The following is an 18,314-nucleotide window of genomic DNA, read 5'->3' on the forward strand; positions in this document are numbered from 1 at the left end:
ATCTTTACTTTCAACTAGTAATACCAGCAGTAAACCCAAAGAGTGCAAAGCACCCACAATAAACCCCTTATCGCTTGCACGTAGATGTTAGTGCTCCACTCTGGCCCTAAGTAAATCATTTTTATGCTCTCTAAATATTCAAGTGTTATTTGTAGATTTTTTTTTCTTCCTAAATGGAAAGAGTCCACAGCTGCATTCATTACTTTTGGGAAATAAGAACCTGGCCACCAGGAGGAGGCAAAGACACCCCAGCCAAAGGCTTAAATACTCCTCCCACTTCCCTCATCTCCCAGTCTTTCTTTGCCTTTCGTCCCAGGAGGTTGACAGAGAAGTGTCAGAAGTTTGTTTTGTCTCTTATGGAGGGTAGTACTCTTCGACATGGGATGGGAGCTTTAAGTAATCCTATCAGTCTCTCAGTGAGGGCCTGGATGAAAGTTAGAGTCCGGAGATGCAGGGAGAGTCTCTCTGCGAAACCATCCTGATTCCAGTAAGATTGTTTCATTTTACTTCATCAGAATGTACTGTAACTTATTTGTTTCTCGTAAGGAACTATCTTGCGGGACTTATTAAGTAAATATAGGGCCTCAGTGAGGCTCCTTTGGTATCTTGGAATCGAGGGTTAATATCTCCCAAGGGGGATTATTGAACAGATTTTTTTTTAATCATGTTTGTTATGTGATTCAATCTGCTTACGTTTAGTGTTAACTGGGCTCTTGGCTTAGAACATAAAGGCCTTTGGAAGTGACGCGACCTTAAGGTTGGGCATGCTTTTTTTGACTGTATGGTTCACCTTGTGACTGGACGTGTTTACGTTCTGGTCTTCTGTTTCCGAATTCCTGACCGCATGGTGACTGAAAAATTAGAGTCTGGTTCTAGGAAGTGGTGAGTGCCCCAGCCATTGTGGGTGTCAGGTGCCGTTTAATTATTATATTCTCTATCTGGTTATGGAGGATTCTGATGCTGAGACTGTTCAAATTTCAGATTCAGAGATTCTTCGACTTGTGAAGAATGCGAGTTGGCCCCGTTGACGCAGGTCAATCAGTTATGTTCGATATGCCGTATTAGAGCGCCCTGTTTCTCGGGCTCGGGGAATCGGAAGTCTGCTGAGCCAACCACCTCTGGGGGTTCTGTTCTCCAAGAGGCGAGTTCCCTACCGCTTCCTACTACTACACATGCGGGTAACCCAGATTATGTTTATCCCTCCTTACAGGGCGGCTTGTTCCCCCACGGAGGTAGCAGCTCATTTACGCTTTCACATATTTTTGGCGATTATGCGTCTGCAAAGTCCAGACATTTATTTGCATTTGTGATCATGCCCGATCGCCCCGGGTCTACCGGCCTTGGGTGGGCCTATACAGTTCCCTGCCGGTGTAGCTGTTCCTGAGTGTAGTGTCTTTCGTTACAGAATAGCACGTCTGCACATTTTACTCAGACACGTTTTTGAGTTATTAGAGGACCCTATCCTTAACAGATACGGGAATCCACAGTATTCTACTTCGAATGGCTCACCTCATTAGACATGAGGGGATGACGTAATTTCCAAATTGTCTGCTTATTGAGATCTTTCCCAGTTTTTTTGTTGGAAGATCAGGGTTCCGTTTGGCTGGCCCTGCGGGTATGCCTGTTTTCTTCCTGGGCGTTAACCTACGGGTTGCCTTATATTTTCTTTTATTCGGTTAGGATGTCTTTTAATTTCGATTATATGTTTCCTTCGGGAACTTCTGGGATTGATTCTCTCTGGTTGCTTCTTAGAAAGTTTGTTAAGGGACACGTTAGTCCTATGTTTGTCTGTTTTACCTTCCCCTCTAAGGGAGGATTTAGGCAACTTGACAGTTATGACCCCAGTTGCGGCTAGGTCCTGCTGAGATTTAGATCGTCTGTCCTGTGGCTTTTTCAGACCTGTGGCGCCTGTTCTGCCTGGCTGGTCCGGTGGGGCGCTGAGTGCTCACATTATTAATTTGTGTGTTTTCTTGTTTTTCTTTACAAGTTCAGCTAAGCACTCTAAAAGGATCCGTATGGCAGGGAGGATTGTGTCAGTCCTTATTTAGCCTTCAATCTGGTTGACCGGGTCATTGGAGTTCCGCTGAGTCACTCTCTTTGCTCCAATTTCCTCGGGGCCTAGAGTTTCTTTCCTCTCTTGGGAGGATTGGGGGCTTAGCGCATCCTTACCGCCGTTTGGGGTGGTTTGGCCTTCTAAGGCTCTGGAATTTTCCTTGGACTTGTTCCTGCTGTGGTTCTGTTCTTAAGACCTTTCAGACTTCGTCCGTTCCTTGGGTTCCTTAAGGGGACCTGGTTCCCATCAGGAGTTGGTTCCCTTGTAGGGACATGGGCAGTGTGGTCTCCTTGAGCCCTGTTTAGGGTTTCTTCCCCGGAGCTGGGGGATGCTCCTCATCCTTCTTTCATCTTCTCCTCTGATTTTTTGGGGGTGATGTGGAGACTAGCCTTTGCTCTAATGACTTTGTCCTCGAGGTATCCCCTTGTTCTTGGTCGTCTTGTGGCTGGTTCCGTCTCGGGCTCTAGTGACCTTGTTTCGGTCTTTGCTTCCTCAGCTCCTTGGAGCGTTGGACTCTGGCAAGCGGTGGTCTCGGGACTTGCGAGTTTTCTCGTTGTCCATTTTACTTTGGACATTGTATGGTTATCTCCCGGGGGTCTGGTTTTTATATCAGACGGGGGATTTCAGTTTCCGGGTTCTTGTTTGTTTGGGGGCTTGGACCTCTTCTCGCTCTGGTTCTTCCGGTGGCTGAGGTTCTCACTCAGCGTTTCCTTTGTGGATCCCGTTGCGGGTTGTACCGGACTGTTAGGATCTAGAGCTGGTCTGGGGTTCCCCAGTTCCAGGAAACATGGGCTGTGTCCTTTTGGTTGGGATAGTTGAAGTGGTTCAGTTGGCTAGGTTTTTCTGGGTGCCGATGCCCCTTGGGCTTGCCTTTCGCCTGTGGTCGGTTTTCCTTGGTCAGCTTGCTGAAATAGTGTGATAGCTTTGTTGCTCTGCAAGCAGAGGGTTCGCTGTTGAACCACTGCAGCTATGGCACCTTGTCTGTGTGCTAGCCAGTTCAAATCTTCAGGGGATTCCTTCCTGGTCAATGCGTTGAAGATTTGTTCTCTTGGTTCAGCTTATGGCTGTGTCCTGGGGGCAGGTGCTCTGTCCTTCCGGCCCTGTTGCCGGCCCCCTTTGTCTTGGGGGGGGGGGCGTATATTCTTTCGGAAGTGTGGTCCCTATCTTAGGGCTTTTCCTGTCTTCAGGAGGTTGGGACAGGCGGGTTATCCTATTTCGGAAAGAGGTACGCTCTCTGGGTTGTTCTGTCCATCTGGAGAGTTGCTGGCTCCACCTTGAGTCTATGTTGGGCCTTAACTAGATCTCTAGGTCTACGGCCTTGTCGACGGTCTCCATGTGGTGTTTCGGGTTGGCATCCGAGCACTGGTGTAATGGCTGCGCCATTTTTTCTGGTCCCCTAGTTTCAGACCCGCCGATGCTTGGGCTAGCCCGGCTGGAGGTAGGTCCTGAGATCCGTTGTTTTTCTCGGATCTTGAGGGCGCATTGATCCTCGTTGAGGTTCTGGTCTCTCCTTTTATTTTCGAGACCTATGTGTAGGTCTAGCGTTTTTGGTTGCCTAGAGTGTGCCTTCTGTAGTGGAGGTTTAGCAGTCTACATTTGGTAGCCGCTTCTAGCAAGTATTTTTCTGTGTCATCCTGAGGATGGCTGCGTGTTCTTGACTCAGGTGTTTACCTTTGTCTGGGTCTGCTACATGTACTTTTGCCTGAATACTTCAGTGTTCTGAGTTCGGATGACATTTGGTCTCCGTTTTCAGTTGTTCTTAGGTGCTGGTTGACTTGCTGCCTGGCAAGTGAAGGGTTGCTCTTTGAAACCAGCTGCAGCTGTTTGCACCTTGACCGTGTGCTAGCTAGCTGTTCCAATCCTTTGCAGGATGTTGGGAGAACATTTTCTTTGTTCTGCTACCTGGTTCTAAACCTTGTGGTTTCTATTTGGATTGGGCTTGCCTCCCCTTATTGTCAGGACCCATTTAGGTCTTGCGAGCTTGGTTTGATTTGGGAGTTTTTCTTTTTATGGCGTTTGTGGTAACCTTTCAGTTTCCATTTGGTTCTTTCTTGCCTTATTCCTTTGGGAGTTTCAGCTGGGGTTCCCATCGCTAGTGAAGGGTGTGTGGTGGGGGACCGACTGTTGGCTCAGTTGAGTCTGATGTTGCAGTCTCTAGCTGGGCTTCCGGGTTATCTGCTGGTCAGTGTCCTTTGGGCCTCTTCCCTTCCTGTTTTCTCGGCTTCAAACGAAGCAGGTTTTTTTTTTTTGTTGGGTAGTGGTTTTCAGGCTTGGTGTCCTCAGAATGGGCCGCCTATTGTACCCTCCCGTTTTGGCATTCAGTGTCCTTTATAGCTTTGGTATTGTTTTCCCAAAAGTAATGAATGCAGCTGTGGACTCTTTCATTTTAGGAAGAAAAACATATTTATTATGCTTACCTGATCATTTTCTTTTCTTTCGATGGAAAGAGTCCACAGCTCCCCACCCGTTTTTTTTATTTGGGGCGTCTTTGTTTTTATTCTTCTGGCACCTTTTTCACCCTGATATTTATTCTACTGTTCCTTGTTCCTCTGCAGAATGACTGGGGGATGAGGGAAGTGGGAGGAGTATTTAAGCCTTTGGCTGGGGTGTCTTTGCCTCCTACTGGTGGCCAGGTTCTTATTTTCCAAAAGTAACAAATGCAGCTGTAGCCTCTTTCAATCAGAAGAAAAGAAAATTATCAGGTAAGCATAATTTATGTTTTTTACCATGCCGATTTTCTTAACACATGGTTGTCAATAAATGCAAATATGTAGCCATACTTTTTATAGGTAATTTTTTATATACCATAAACCTTGTTAATATATTGTTGCCACATATCTGTAGAGCAAAATAATTTAGCAAGTGGTTGCAAAGAGTACCTTATAATTCTGGAATTTTGTCATGAAAAACATGCGGCTAGATTACGAGTTTTGCGTTATGAGCGGCTTGGTGCTAACTTGCAAGTTATTTCCACCGCTCACCTCCCTATAGCACTGCTATTACAGGTTTGCAAAAACCCGGCGTTAGCAGGCATTATTGCAGCGTTGAGCAAAATTGAACTCCATACCGCACTCCAATACCAGCGCTGCTTTGAGCTGGTTTTACGTGCTCGTGCACGATTTCCCCATAGACATCAATGGGGAGAGCCGGCTAAAAAAAAGCCTAACACCTGCAATAAAGGAGCGTAAAGCTCTGTAACGCAGCCCCATTGATTCCTATGGGGAAAGAAAACTTAAGTTTACACCTAACATAAAACCTCTAAATACCCCTAATCTGCCGCCCCCGACATCGCCGCCACCTACCTACACTTACCCCTATTCTGCCGTCCCCGACATCACCGCCACCTACCTACACTTATTAACCCCTAATCTGCCGCCCCTAACATCGCCACCACCTACCTACACTTATTTACCCCTAATCTGCCGCCCCCAACGTCACCGCCACTATACTAAAGTTATTAACCCCTAACCCTAAGTCTAACCCTAACACCCACTAACTTTAATATAATTAAAATAAATCTAAATAAAAATTACTATCATTACCTAACTAATTCCTATTTAAAACTAAATACTTACCTATAAAATAAACCCTAAGCTTGCTACAATATTTACTGTTATTAACCCCTAATCTGCTGCCCCCAAAATCGCTGCCACTATACTAAGGTTATTAACCCCTAAACCTAAGTCTAACCCTAACGTCCACTAACTTTAACATAATTTAAATTATTCCAAATAAAAATTACAATTACTACCTAACTAATTCCTATTTAAAACTAAATACCTGTAAAATAAAACCTTAGCTAGCTACAATATAACTAATAGTTATATTGTAGCTAGCTTAGGTTTTATTTTTATTTCACAGGCAAGTTTGTATTTATTTTAACTAGGTAGACTAGTTAGTAAATAGTTAACTATTTACTAGCTACCTAGTTAAAATAAATACAAATTTACCTGTAAAATAAAACCTAACCTGTCTTACACTAACACCTAACCTTACACTACAATTAAATAAATTACATTAATTAAATACAATTCACTAAATTACAAAAAAAAAACTAATTACACCTAATCTAATAGCCTTATCAAAATAAAACAGCCCCCCCCTCCCCAAATAAAAAACCCACTAGCCTAAACTAAACTGCAAATAGCCCTTAAAAGGGCCTTTTGCAGGGCATTGCCCCAAAGAAATCAGCTCTTTTACCTGTAAAAAAAAAATACAAACAACCCCCCAACAGTAAAACCCACCACCCACGCAACCAAACCCCCCAAATAAAATCCTATCTAAAAAAACCTAAGCTCCCCATTGCCCTGAAAAGGGCATTTGGATGGGCATTGCCCTTAAAAGGGCATTTAGCTCTTTTTCAGCCCAAACCCCTAATCTATAATTAAAACACACCCAATAAACCCGTAAAAAAAAACTAACACTAACCCCCGAAGATCCACTTACAGTTTTTGAAGACCGGACATCCATCCTCAACAAAGCCGGGAGAATTCTTCATCCAAGCGGCAAGAAGTCCTCAACGAACCCGGGAGAAGTCTTCATCCAAGCTGAAAGAAGTGGTCCTCCAGGCGGGCAGAAGTCTTCATCCAGACGGCATCTTCATTCTTCCGACGCGGAGCGGCTCCATCTTCAAGACATCCGGCGCGGAGCATCCTCTTCATACGGTCCCAGCCGTACACTGAAGGTTCCTTTAAATTACGCCATCCAAGATGGCGTCCCTTGAATTCCTATTGGCTGATTTAATCAGCCAATAGGATTGAGCTTGCATTATATTGGCTGATTGGAACAGCCAATAGAATGCGAGTTCAATCCTATTGGCTGATTTGATGCAATCAGCCAATAGGATTTTTTCACCTTTAATTCCGATTGGCTGATAGAATTCTATCAGCCAATCAGAATTCAAGGGACGCAATCTTGGATGACATCCTTTAAAGGAACCTTCAGTGTACGGCTGGGACCGTATGAAGAGGATGCTCCGCGCCGGATGTCTTGAAGATGGAGCCGCTCCACGTCGGAAGGATGAAGATAGATGCCGTCTGGATGAAGACTTCTGCCCGCCTGGAGGACAACTTCTTTACGCTTGGATGAAGACTTCTCCCGGCTTCGTTGAGGACTTCTTGACGCTTGGATGAAGACTTCTCCCAGGTTCGTTTAGGATGGATGTCCGGTCTTCAAAAACTGTAAATGGATCTTCGGGGGTTAGTGTTAGGTTTTTTTAAAGGTTTATTGGGTGGGTTTTATTTTTAGATTAGGGTTTGGGCTGAAAAAGAGCTAAATTACTTTTAAGGGCACTGCCCATCCAAATGCCCTTTTCAGCTTAGGTTTTTTAGATAGGATTTTATTTGGGGGTGTGGGTGGTGGGTTTTACTGTTGGGGGGTTGTTTGTATTTTCTTTTACAGGTAAAAGAGCTAATTTTCTCTTGTAAGGTGTATCCAGTCCACTGATTCATCCTTTACTTGTGGGATATTCTCCTTCCCTACAGGAAGTGGCAAAGAGAGCACACAGCAGAGCTGTCCATATAGCTCCCCCTCTAGCTCCACCCCCCAGTCATTCTCTTTGCCGGCTCTAAGCACTAGGGTCTCTCTCGGGAGGGTAAAGTGAATGTGGTGTTAGAATTGTAGTTTTTATTATCTTCAATCAAAAGTTTGTTATTTTAAATGGTACCGGTTTGTACTATTTACTCTCTAGCAGAAAAGTGATGAAAATTTCTGCTGAGAGGAAAATGATTTTAGCATGTTGTAACTAAAATCCACTACTGTTCCCACACAGGACTTCCAGAAAACTTCAGTTGGGGGGAACAGTTTGCAGGGGAACTGCAATAAGGTATGTTCAGACATTTATTTCTAGACAAGACTGAGATAATGCTAGAAGAGACTGACAATATCCCCATGAGGGGAGGGTAAGCTATGTTCAGATACTTAGTAAGGAATTGAATGCTTACATAACAGGGCTAATTATGCTGGTTGACACTAATTCAGGGCAATCGATTGTTTTCTTAGGAAAAAAGACACTTTGAAAGTCCTTTTGGGTTCTTTCTGGGGTTATTACCCACATGGCTATTTTTTATTCACTTTGGAGTGATTTTTTAGGCCTCACAGCTCCGGAGTAGAGTGGGAGGGGCCTAATTTTGCGCCTCAGATGCGCAGTTAGAATTACATAGAAGTTCATGCTGCTTCACATGGAGGGTCCTGCTGCTGTTTGAGGGCCTAAAGGAAGCTATATTCCCCCAAATCTGGTCCCTAAGGGCAGGTAGGGCCACAGCAGTGCTGTGGCAAGGTACTGTAGTAATTTTAACCGGGTGTTGGCTTTAGGCTGCTCCGGTTTGGGCATTAAGGGGTTAATCGTTTTGCTACTAGTGGTGCAATCTTACTAAGGCTTTAGATACATACTGTGAAAATTTCAAAAGGATTACTGCATTTTTCACTGTTTTGCAAAATTGTGTGCCTTTTTTTATCTCTTTAAAGGCACAGTAATGTTTTTTCAAATTGTGTTTTTTATTTGATTAAAGTGATTTCCAAGCCTGTTTGTGTATACTACTAGTCTGTTAAACATGTCTGTCACCAAGGAAAATCCTTGTTCAATGTGTTTAGAAGCCATGGTGGAACCCCCTCTCAGAATGTGTCCCACTTGTACTGATATGTCTATACACTTTAAAGATCATATTGTTGCACTTAAGAATGTGGCCCAAGATGATTCTCAGACTGAAGGTAACAAGGGTAGCCCGTCTGCCTCTCCCCAAGTGTCACAACCAGTTACGCCCGCTCAAGCGACGCATAGTACCTCTAGTGCGTCTAACCCTTTTACATTACAAGACTTAGCGGCAGTCATGGATAATTCTCTTGCAACTTTCTTATCTAAACTGCCCGTGTTACCTGCAAAGCGTGATAGCTCAGTTTTAAGAAAAGATTATGAGCATTCTGACGCTTTGGTAGCTGTATCTGATATACCCTCACAACGCTCTGAAGTGGGAGCGAGGGATTTGATGTCTGAGGGAGAAGTCTCTGATTCAGGAAGGGTTCCTCCTCAGACAGATTCAGATACATTAAACTAGAACACCTCCGCATTTTGCTCAGGGAGGTATTAGCTACTCTGGATGACTGCGACCCTTTGGTGGTACCAGAGAAATTGTGTAAAATGGACAAGTACCTAGAGGTCCCTGTTTACACTGATGCGTTTCCGGTCCCTAAGAGGATTGCGGATATCGTTACTAGGGAGTGGGATAGACCAGGTGTCCCCTTTCTTCCCCCTCCCGTTTTTAAGAAAATGTTCCCCATATCTGACCCCATGCGGGACTCGTGGCAGACGGTCCCTAAGGTGGAGGGGGCTGTTTCTTCACTTGCTAAACGCACAACCATACCAATTGAAGACAGTTGTGCTTTTAAAGACCCTATGGATAAAAAATTAGAGGGTTCACTCAAGAAAATTTTTGTTCAACAAGGTTTTCTTCTCCAACCTATTGCCTGCATTATTCCTGTAACTACTGCAGCTGCTTTCTGGTTTGAGGCGCTGGAAGACTCGCTCCAGACGGAGACCTCATATGAGGAAATTATGGATAGAATTAAGGCTCTAAAGCTAGCTAATTCTCTTATCACTGACGCCGCTTTCCAAATAGCTAAGTTAGCGGCAAAAAATTCAGGTTTCGCCATTTTGGCGCGCAGGGCGCTATGGCTAAAGTCCTGGTCGGCCGATGTGTCGTCTAAATCCAAGCTTTTGAATATCCCTTTCAAAGGAAAGACCCTCTTCGGGCCTGAATTGAAAGAGATTATTTCAGAAATCACCGGGGGAAAAGGCCATGCTCCTCCCTCTGGACAAGCCCTTTAAGACAAAGAACAAAGCTAATTTTCGTTCCTTTCGTAATTTCAGGAACGGCCCCGCTTCATCCTCTCCGGCTGCAAAGCAAGAGGGTAACGCTTCACAGCCCAAGGCAACCTGGAAACCTTACCAGGGCTGGAATAAGGGTAAACAGGCCAAAAAGCCTGCAGCTGCCACCAAGACAGCATGAAGGGGTAGCCCCCGATCCGGGACCGGATCTAGTAGGGGGCAGACTCTCTCTCTTCGCTCAGGCCTGGGCAAGAGATGTACACGATCCTTGGGCATTAGAGATTGTATCCCAGGGATATCTTCTAGAATTCAAGGACTCTCCTCCAAGGGGAAGGTTCCACATTTCTCGTCTGTCTACAGATCAGACAAAGAAAGAGGCGTTTTTACGCTGTGTAGAAGATCTACATACCATGGGAGTGATCCACCCAGTTCCAATTACGGAACAAGGGTTGGGTTTTTACTCAAACCTGTTTGTGGTTCCCAAAAAAGAAGGAACTTTCAGACCCATCCTGGATCTAAAAATTCTAAACAGATTCCTCAGAGTCCCATCATTCAAAATGGAGACCATTCGGAACAATCTTACCAATGATCCAGGAAGGTCAATATATGACTACCGTGGATCTAAAGGATGCATACCTACACATTCCTATCCACAAAGATCATCACCAGTTTCTCAGGTTCGCTTTTCTGGACAAGCATTACCAGTTTGTGGCTCTTCCCTTCGGCTTAGCCACTGCTCCCAGAATTTTCACAAAGGTGCTAGGGTCCCTCCTGGCGGTCCTAAGACCGCGGGGCATAGCAGTGGCGCCTTACCTAGACGACATCTTAATTCAGGCGCCGTCTTTCCAAAGAGCCAAGTCTCACACGGAGATTGTATTGGCCTTTCTGAGGTCTCATAGGTGGAAGGTGAACATCAAAAAGAGTTCTCTTTCCCCTCTCACAAGGGTTCCCTTCCTAGGGACTCTAATAGACTCGGTAGAAATGAAAATATTTCTGACGGAGGTCAGAAAATTAAAACTCTTAACTACTTCATTCCATTCCCCGGCCATCTGTAGCTCAGTGCATGGAGACAATCGGATTAATGGTAGCAGCAATGGACATAGTCCCTTTTGCTCGGATACACCTCAGACCACTGCAACTATGCATGCTCAAACAGTGGAATGGGGATTATGCAGATTTGTCTCCTCAAATTCAGTTGGACCAGGAGACCAGAGATTCTCTTCTCTGGTGGTTGTTTCAGGATCACCTGTCTCAGGAAATATATGTTTCCGCAGGCCAGAGTGGATCATTGTAACGACCGACGCCAGTCTGTTAGGCTGGGGTGCGGTCTGGGACTCCCTGAAAGCTCAGGGCTTATGGTCTCGGGAAGAAACTCTTCTCCCGATAAACATTCTGGAACTGAGGGCGATATTCAACGCTCTTCAGGCATGGCCTCAACTAGCTGCGGCCAAATTCATCAGATTTCAGTCGGACAACATCACGACTGTAGCTTACGTCAATCATCAGGGGGGAACAAAGAGTTCCCTAGCGATGACAGAAGTAACCAAAATAATCAGGTGGGCGGAGGATCACTCCTGCCATCTCTCAGCAATTCACATCCCAGGAGTAGACAACTGGGAGGCGGATTTTCTAAGTCGTCAGACTTTTCACCCGGGGGAGTGGGAACTCCACCCGGAGGTATTTGCCCAGCTGACTCAGCTATGGGGCACTCCAGAGTTGGATCTGATGGCGTCCCGTCAGAACACCAAACTTGCTCTCTATGGGTCCAGGTCCCGGAATCCCAAGGCGGTATTGATAGATGCTCTAGCAGCGCCTTGGTCCTTCAATCTGGCTTATGCTTTTCCACCGTTTCCTCTTCTCCCTCGTCTGGTTGCCAGAATCAAGCAGGAGAATGCTTTGGTGTTTCTGATAGCGCCTGCGTGGCCACGCAGGACTTGGTATGCAGACCTAGTGGACATGTCATCTGTCCCACCATGGACATTGCCAATGAGGCAGGATCTTCTAATACAGGGTCCGTTCAAGCATCCAAATCTAATTTCTCTGCGTCTGACTGCTTGGAGATTGAACGCTTAATTCTATCAAAGCGTGGAGTCAGTTATAGATACTCTGATTCAGGCTAGAAAACCTGTCACCAGGAAAATCTACCATAAGATATGGCGGAAATATCTTTGTTGGTGTGAATCCAAGGGTTACTCATGGAGTAAGATTAGGATTCCCAGGATATTGTCTTTCCTCCAAGAAGGATTGGAGAAAGGATTGTCAGCTAGTTCCTTAAAAGGACAGATATCTGCTCTGTCTATCCTTTTACACAAGCGTCTGGCAGTGGTACCAGACGTTCAAGCGTTTACTCAGGCTTTAGTCAGAATCAAGCCTGTTTTTAAACCCGTGGCTCCGCCATGGAGTCTAAATCTAGTTCTTTCAGTTCTTCAAGGGGTTCCGTTTGAACCTTTACATTCCATAGATATTAAGTTGTTATCTTGGAAAGTTTTGTTTTTGGTAGCTATCTCTTCTGCTCGAAGAGTCTCAGAATGATCTGCTTTGCAGTGTGATTCACCTTACCTGGTGTTTCACGCAGATAAGGTAGTTTTGCGTACCAAACCTGGTTTTCTTCCTAAAGTTGTTTCTAACAAGAATATTAACCAGGAAATAGTTGTTCCTTCTCTGTGTCCTAATCCTCCTTCGAAGAAGGAACGTCTGTTACACAATCTTGATGTAGTTCGTGCTTTAAAGTTTTATTTACAAGCAACTAAGGATTTCAGACAAACATCTTCCTTGTTTGTTATCTATTCTGGTAAGAGGAGAGGTCAGAAAGCGACTGCTACCTCTCTTTCCTTTTGGCTGAAAAGCATCATCCGTTTGGCCTATGAGACTGCTGGCCAGCAGCCTCCTGAAACTGTTACTGCTCATTCTACCAGAGCAGTGGCTTCCACATGGGCTTTTAAAAATGAGGCTTCTGTTCAACAGATTTGTAAGGCAGCGACTTGGTCTTCACTGCATACTTTTTCCAAATTTTACAAATTCGATACTTTTGCTTCTTCGGAGGCTATTTTTGGGAGAAAGGTTTTGCAAGCAGTGGTGCCTTCCGTTTAAGGTACCGGTCTTGTTCCCACCCTTCATCCGTGTCCTAAAGCTTTGGTATTGGTGTCCCACAAGTAAAGGATGAATCCGTGGACTGGATACACCTTACAAGAGAAAACAGAATTTATGCTTACAGAAATAAATTACTTTCTCTTGTGGTGTATCCAGTCCACGGCCCGCCCTGGCACTTGAGTCAGGTAAAAAAAAAATTGTTTAAACTACAGTCACCACTGCACCCTATGGTTTCTCCTTTTTCTTCCTAACCTTTGGTCGAATGACTGGGGGGGGTGGAGCTATATGGACAGCTCTGCTGTGTGCTCTCTTTGCCACTTCCTGTAGGGAAGGAGAATATCCCACAAGTAAAGGATGAATCCGTGGACTGGATACACCACAAGAGAAAGTAATTTATCAGGTAAGCATAAATTCTGTTTCTTTGGGGCAATGCCCCGCAAAAAAGGCCTTTTTAAGTTAATAGATAGTTAATAACTATTTACTAACTAGTCTACCTAGTTAAAATAAATACAAACTTACCTGTGTAAAAAAAAAAAACCTTAGATAGATACAATGTAACTATTAGTTATATTGTAGCTAGCTTAGGTTTTATTTTACAGGTAAGTATTTAGTTTTTATTAGGAATTAGTTAGGTAGTAATTGTAATTTTTATTTTGAATAATTTAAATTGTTAGTGGGTGTTAGGGTTAGGGTTAGACTTAGGTTTAGGGGTTAATAACTTTAGTATAATGGCGGCGATTTTGGGGGCAGCAGATTAGGGGTAAATAACAGTAATATAGGTTGCAGCGATGTTAGGTACAGCAGATTAGGGGTTAATAATATTTAACTAGTGTGTGTGTGATGTGGGAGTGCGGCGGTTTTGGGGTTAATATGTTTATTATAGTGGCGACGATGTCCGGAGCGGCAGATTAGGGGTTAATGATTTAATTCTAGTGTTTGCGATGCGGGAGGGCCTCGGTTTAGGGGTTAATAGGTAGTTTATGGGTGTTAGTGTACTTTTTAGCACTTTAGTTATGAGTTTTATGCTACAGCTCTGTAACATAAAAGCCATAACTACTGACTTTCAGTTTACAGTACGGATCTTGACTGTATAGGCTGTACCGCTCACTTTTTGGCCGGACAGGCAAACTCGTAATACTGGCCCTGTGGAAGTCCCATTGAAAAAGGACTTTTTGAAAGCTTCGGTAGTTACGTTGCGTTACGGCCAAAAAAAGTGTGCGGTACAGATATACCTGCAAGACTCGTAATACCAGCGGTAGTGAAAAAGAGCCATAACGCTGCTTTTTCACCATAACGCAAAACTCATAATCTAGCCGATGGTTTGTTGTTTATCTGGTTAACCCACTGACTGACTGACTGAGAGTGCTATCCAGGTCCATATATCTGTAAGACATTATTTTAGTTCATCAACAAAGTATATACAAAGTTCTCTGCTAGCTACCTGGATATTCATGTGGAGGGCCTTGAAAAGCCTTGCTAATTTATCCTTTCTCTCTTGACAGATTTTGTGTCCGATCTCACACTGGCCCGCCAGGGATACCCTCGTATGGCATTTTCTGCTTGTTTTGGGGGCATTATATTTAGTATCCTTTAAATTACTTCTTGCAATATGTAACTGAAATGGGGCTGCAACCAAGGTCAGACATAGATTGAGAACTAAAACCAGCATTCAAATGAATTAATTGTTTGCACACATACTAGAAAATAAGCATATTAGTAGATATTGATTGTATAAAAGAGAGTCTTGATCAAATGTAATTCAGCACTATCAATACAAGGTGAAGGTGGATATATCAAATTCCCCTTTAGGCAATTAAACAAACATATAGAACAATTTGCACTTTGTTTAAAAGTTCATATGCTAAGTTCGTATGGTGGTCACATATAGTAATAAAGATTTGCAAAGTGGAGAATGGGTGTCCCCTTACCGGAGATTACCTCAATCGTATGAGGTAATGTATGGGCGTCTATCAGATACCTGTTCGCTCTTTTCAGGTCGGTGGTGTGTGCCTCTCAGAATCGGATGCTTGGTGGTGAAGATTTCCTTTGTTTCGTGCGAACTTGTGTATGGTACTGATTATCTTTGAAACTTCCAAGCCCTTGGTGTTGTTGTCTTGGTGTCTCGCCAGAGTATGGTATTCCCAAAAGTGGTCCTTGATTTTCCGGGCACTCAGAGTCACTCGTCATGACTCTGAGTGCCCGGAAAATCAAGGACCACAACCACGTACTAAGGTACACAGTTCCACACAAACTGTCCAAACTTCTACTCATTATTGATAGTAGATTTTCAATTGAGCGCTGGTAACCCTTCTTGATTTACTCTATATTAGTAGATATGCCTATAAATGTACACAAATAGTGCATACACATAGAAATTGTATCTTCTGATATCACCCATACAAACACAACAACCACCCAGATGCACAGCACACACTGTGTACCACAGAACCCATACAAAGCCTTACTGGCACTTAGGGCCTCATTCTCCAAACTCTACAGCTTGAAGTGAAATCTTCTTGCAGATTTTAGAGGGGCAGACCTTACTGAATTCTTAAAGAAAACAGATGGAATCTAGAAGTCCTAGAGATATTGGAGCTCCCATAGAAAGTAATAAAGCTCTCTGGGATGCACTCTAAGGAGATTTATTTTAACAGGGAAGCACCCAGCACTTATATCAATTCTATTTTTAGAATAAATACAAGTTAAAGAGAGCTTTGGAAAATCTGACCCTTATTATTCATACCCCATCACGACACCTATATAGGCAAATAGCTATGAATACACATTAAACCCCAGAACAGATAAACTCCCTTGTTTTTTTTTTTAGATGTATATAGCCTCATTTCAGACTGATTGTTCCTCTGTGCTTTATTGTCAGATGTATGCACACATCAGGCCCAAGACTAAAACCACGTTTTTTCTAGTTCTAAAAACACATCAGACCCAGATATGATTAACGCCCCTTAATTGCATTTATATGTCATGTTAGTCTGCAGACCTTATGCATGTGCCTCTACACTCCTCTTGATGTCAGCTATTAATTAAGAAGCTTATTAAAGTCAGGGCTGCAAGCATTTTTTTACATAAAGGTCAACTCGAGAAGAAGGGGTCATAATCTCACATTGAAGGGTAGCTGGTTTAAAAGCAATTTGAGGAAGCACTTCACATAAAGGGTAGTTGATTTATAGAATAAGCTTCTATTAGAGGCAGTAGATACTGTGGGGGATTCTAAGAATGCCTGTGATAAGTGTAAAGCTGTCCTACAAACTAATCAAACTTACACTTTATAGGACATTTTGGCAGACTATTTGGGCCTATGGTTCTTATCTGCCATCCAAATATGTTTGTTTGGCTACATCAAACCCCAGACTACACCCATAGCCCTTGCACTGCCTCTATATAAAGGTATAAATGCAAACCCCTGCTTTACCACAATGTGCTCTGCTGCTGATTTACCTGTACAGTTTCACAGGAGTAAGCATACTGCACATGGTTACAGGGAGGGGAAAGGACTTGGGCCTGGCTGTCCCTTAAACATGGTAGTCAGATATATCCTAAAGCCAGTCAGCTTCATTCTTTTCCTGACCTTTATTGCAGATGTGTTGATTGGAGTGGGACTTGGGTGCCTGCTGCAGATGGGACCTGGTCAAACAGTGTTACAGGTCTGTATGTGCCTAGACTTTTATTTTACCATAGCTCAATCCTATAGAGTCATTTAAATAGTCTCAATAAACTGTTTTTTTGTTTGTTTTTTTTTAAAGATTTTTATTAGAGAATTCAAGGTTACAACATAGGCAAAATAAATTCAGATTCACAGAATCAACGTGATACAAACGAACCACTATTGTCCATATGTGAAGTCATATAATATATCAAATTTTCTATCAGATCAACGGCAATAGTTCCTAATGATTCAAAGATCTGTCAATCTTTTGTTCTGATCCAAGAACTTGTAACTATGATAGTAAAGAAGAAAAAAGAAAAGAGTTGAATAAGAAGAAAGTGGAAGGTAGGTGGGGGAGGGAAGGGGGGGACCTTTCCGAACGAGAGCCTCATTCAATATATTAAATGGAAAGCAAGAATCACTTTTCCGATGCAGTCAGTGCAGACCATACAGAGATTGTTTGTAATCACCCTCAAATTCTACTACTACCCCACAGGTCCATCATCCCCTGATATTTATCCAACTGATCTGTCTTTAAGTAATTAAAACGTTCCAATCTCATCAGGTCATCCGTTTGGGAGTGCCATTCCGATAGAGTAGGGGGTGCATTGGATTTCCAGTGTTTAGGTATCAGTTTTTTACTACTATTAATCATAATCATCAGGAGCGACTTTTTAATTTTATTTTGTATCTTGGGTATTTCTAGAAATAACAGAGTGTTGAAATTAGGTTCTAATGGTATATCAATAATGGTGGACATTGAAGAAAATACCTCTTTCCAATAGTTTCTGATGGTAGGACAAGTCCACCAGATGTGGTACATGGATCCCCTTTGTCCGCAACCTCTCCAGCATCTATCACTAGCATGTGAAAAAGATCTGTGAATCCTGGCTGGTGTCTGATACCAGCAACTAATTAATTTAAAATGCATTTCCTGCATACCAGCTGATGAAGAGGCCTGCATTGCTTGATGAAAGGAGCTACGCCACATTTTAGCTTCAAATTCAGTACCTAATTCAGCTTTCCAAGCCTGTGTGTATGTTGGTAGAGTGTGGTCGTCTTGAAGCAAAAGAAGTTTGTATAAAATAGAAATTGTATGTCTTGGAGGTATGGGTTATGTACATAACTTCTCAAAAGTAGTAAGTTCCCTCTAAAATTTGTGCTTGTGTTTGTGAGTAATAATGAAATGTACCAATTGCGCTCTTGTTAGCCAATTGTGGAATAATGCTTTGTCCCACGTTTGTAATTTTTCTAGAGTCACAATCTTCCCTTGATCTATTACATAGTACAGTGTACCCTCTCTTAGTCCATATGTTGGTTTACCAGATGTTTGTGAGCTACGGATGGGTAAGTCTGGGTTTTCTCTGATGGGGAGGAGCGGAGAGTGAATGGATGAGATATGTGTATTTGTTGCAATTAATTTATCCCATTCCCTGAACGTCTCTGCTACAGTTGGATACATAGAAATGGTGTCTGGGCGTTTTTTAACTTCTGTCCATGCCAATGTCGCCACATTACCCCTGTCGAGTATATTATTATCTAATTGGAACCATGCCTGATTTTCTGAGTTATGGCTCCATTCAATTATATGTTGTAAAGCTATGGCCTTCTTATATAGAGCAATGTCAGGTACTCCAAGTCCTCCTCTCCCCCTGGGCAAACACATAGTTTGTCTACTCACCCTA

General features: G+C 43.3%; 1 protein-coding gene across 1 annotated transcript in view; it reads left to right on the forward strand.

The window, feature by feature from the left end:
* The window catches only part of LOC128643606 (mitochondrial sodium/calcium exchanger protein), a gene marked incomplete at its 5' end in the record, with an annotated part of 50,475 nt that overhangs the window by 25,278 nt on the left and 6,883 nt on the right, over positions 1-18,314 (forward strand). The window contains 2 exon segments of the mRNA XM_053696449.1: positions 14,468-14,548; positions 16,563-16,627. Of these exon segments, the coding sequence (XP_053552424.1) occupies positions 14,468-14,548; positions 16,563-16,627 (146 nt within the window).

The sequence above is a fragment of the Bombina bombina genome, unplaced genomic scaffold (genome assembly GCF_027579735.1).
Source record: "Bombina bombina isolate aBomBom1 unplaced genomic scaffold, aBomBom1.pri scaffold_426, whole genome shotgun sequence".
In the NCBI taxonomy this organism is placed as follows: Eukaryota; Metazoa; Chordata; class Amphibia; order Anura; family Bombinatoridae; genus Bombina; species Bombina bombina.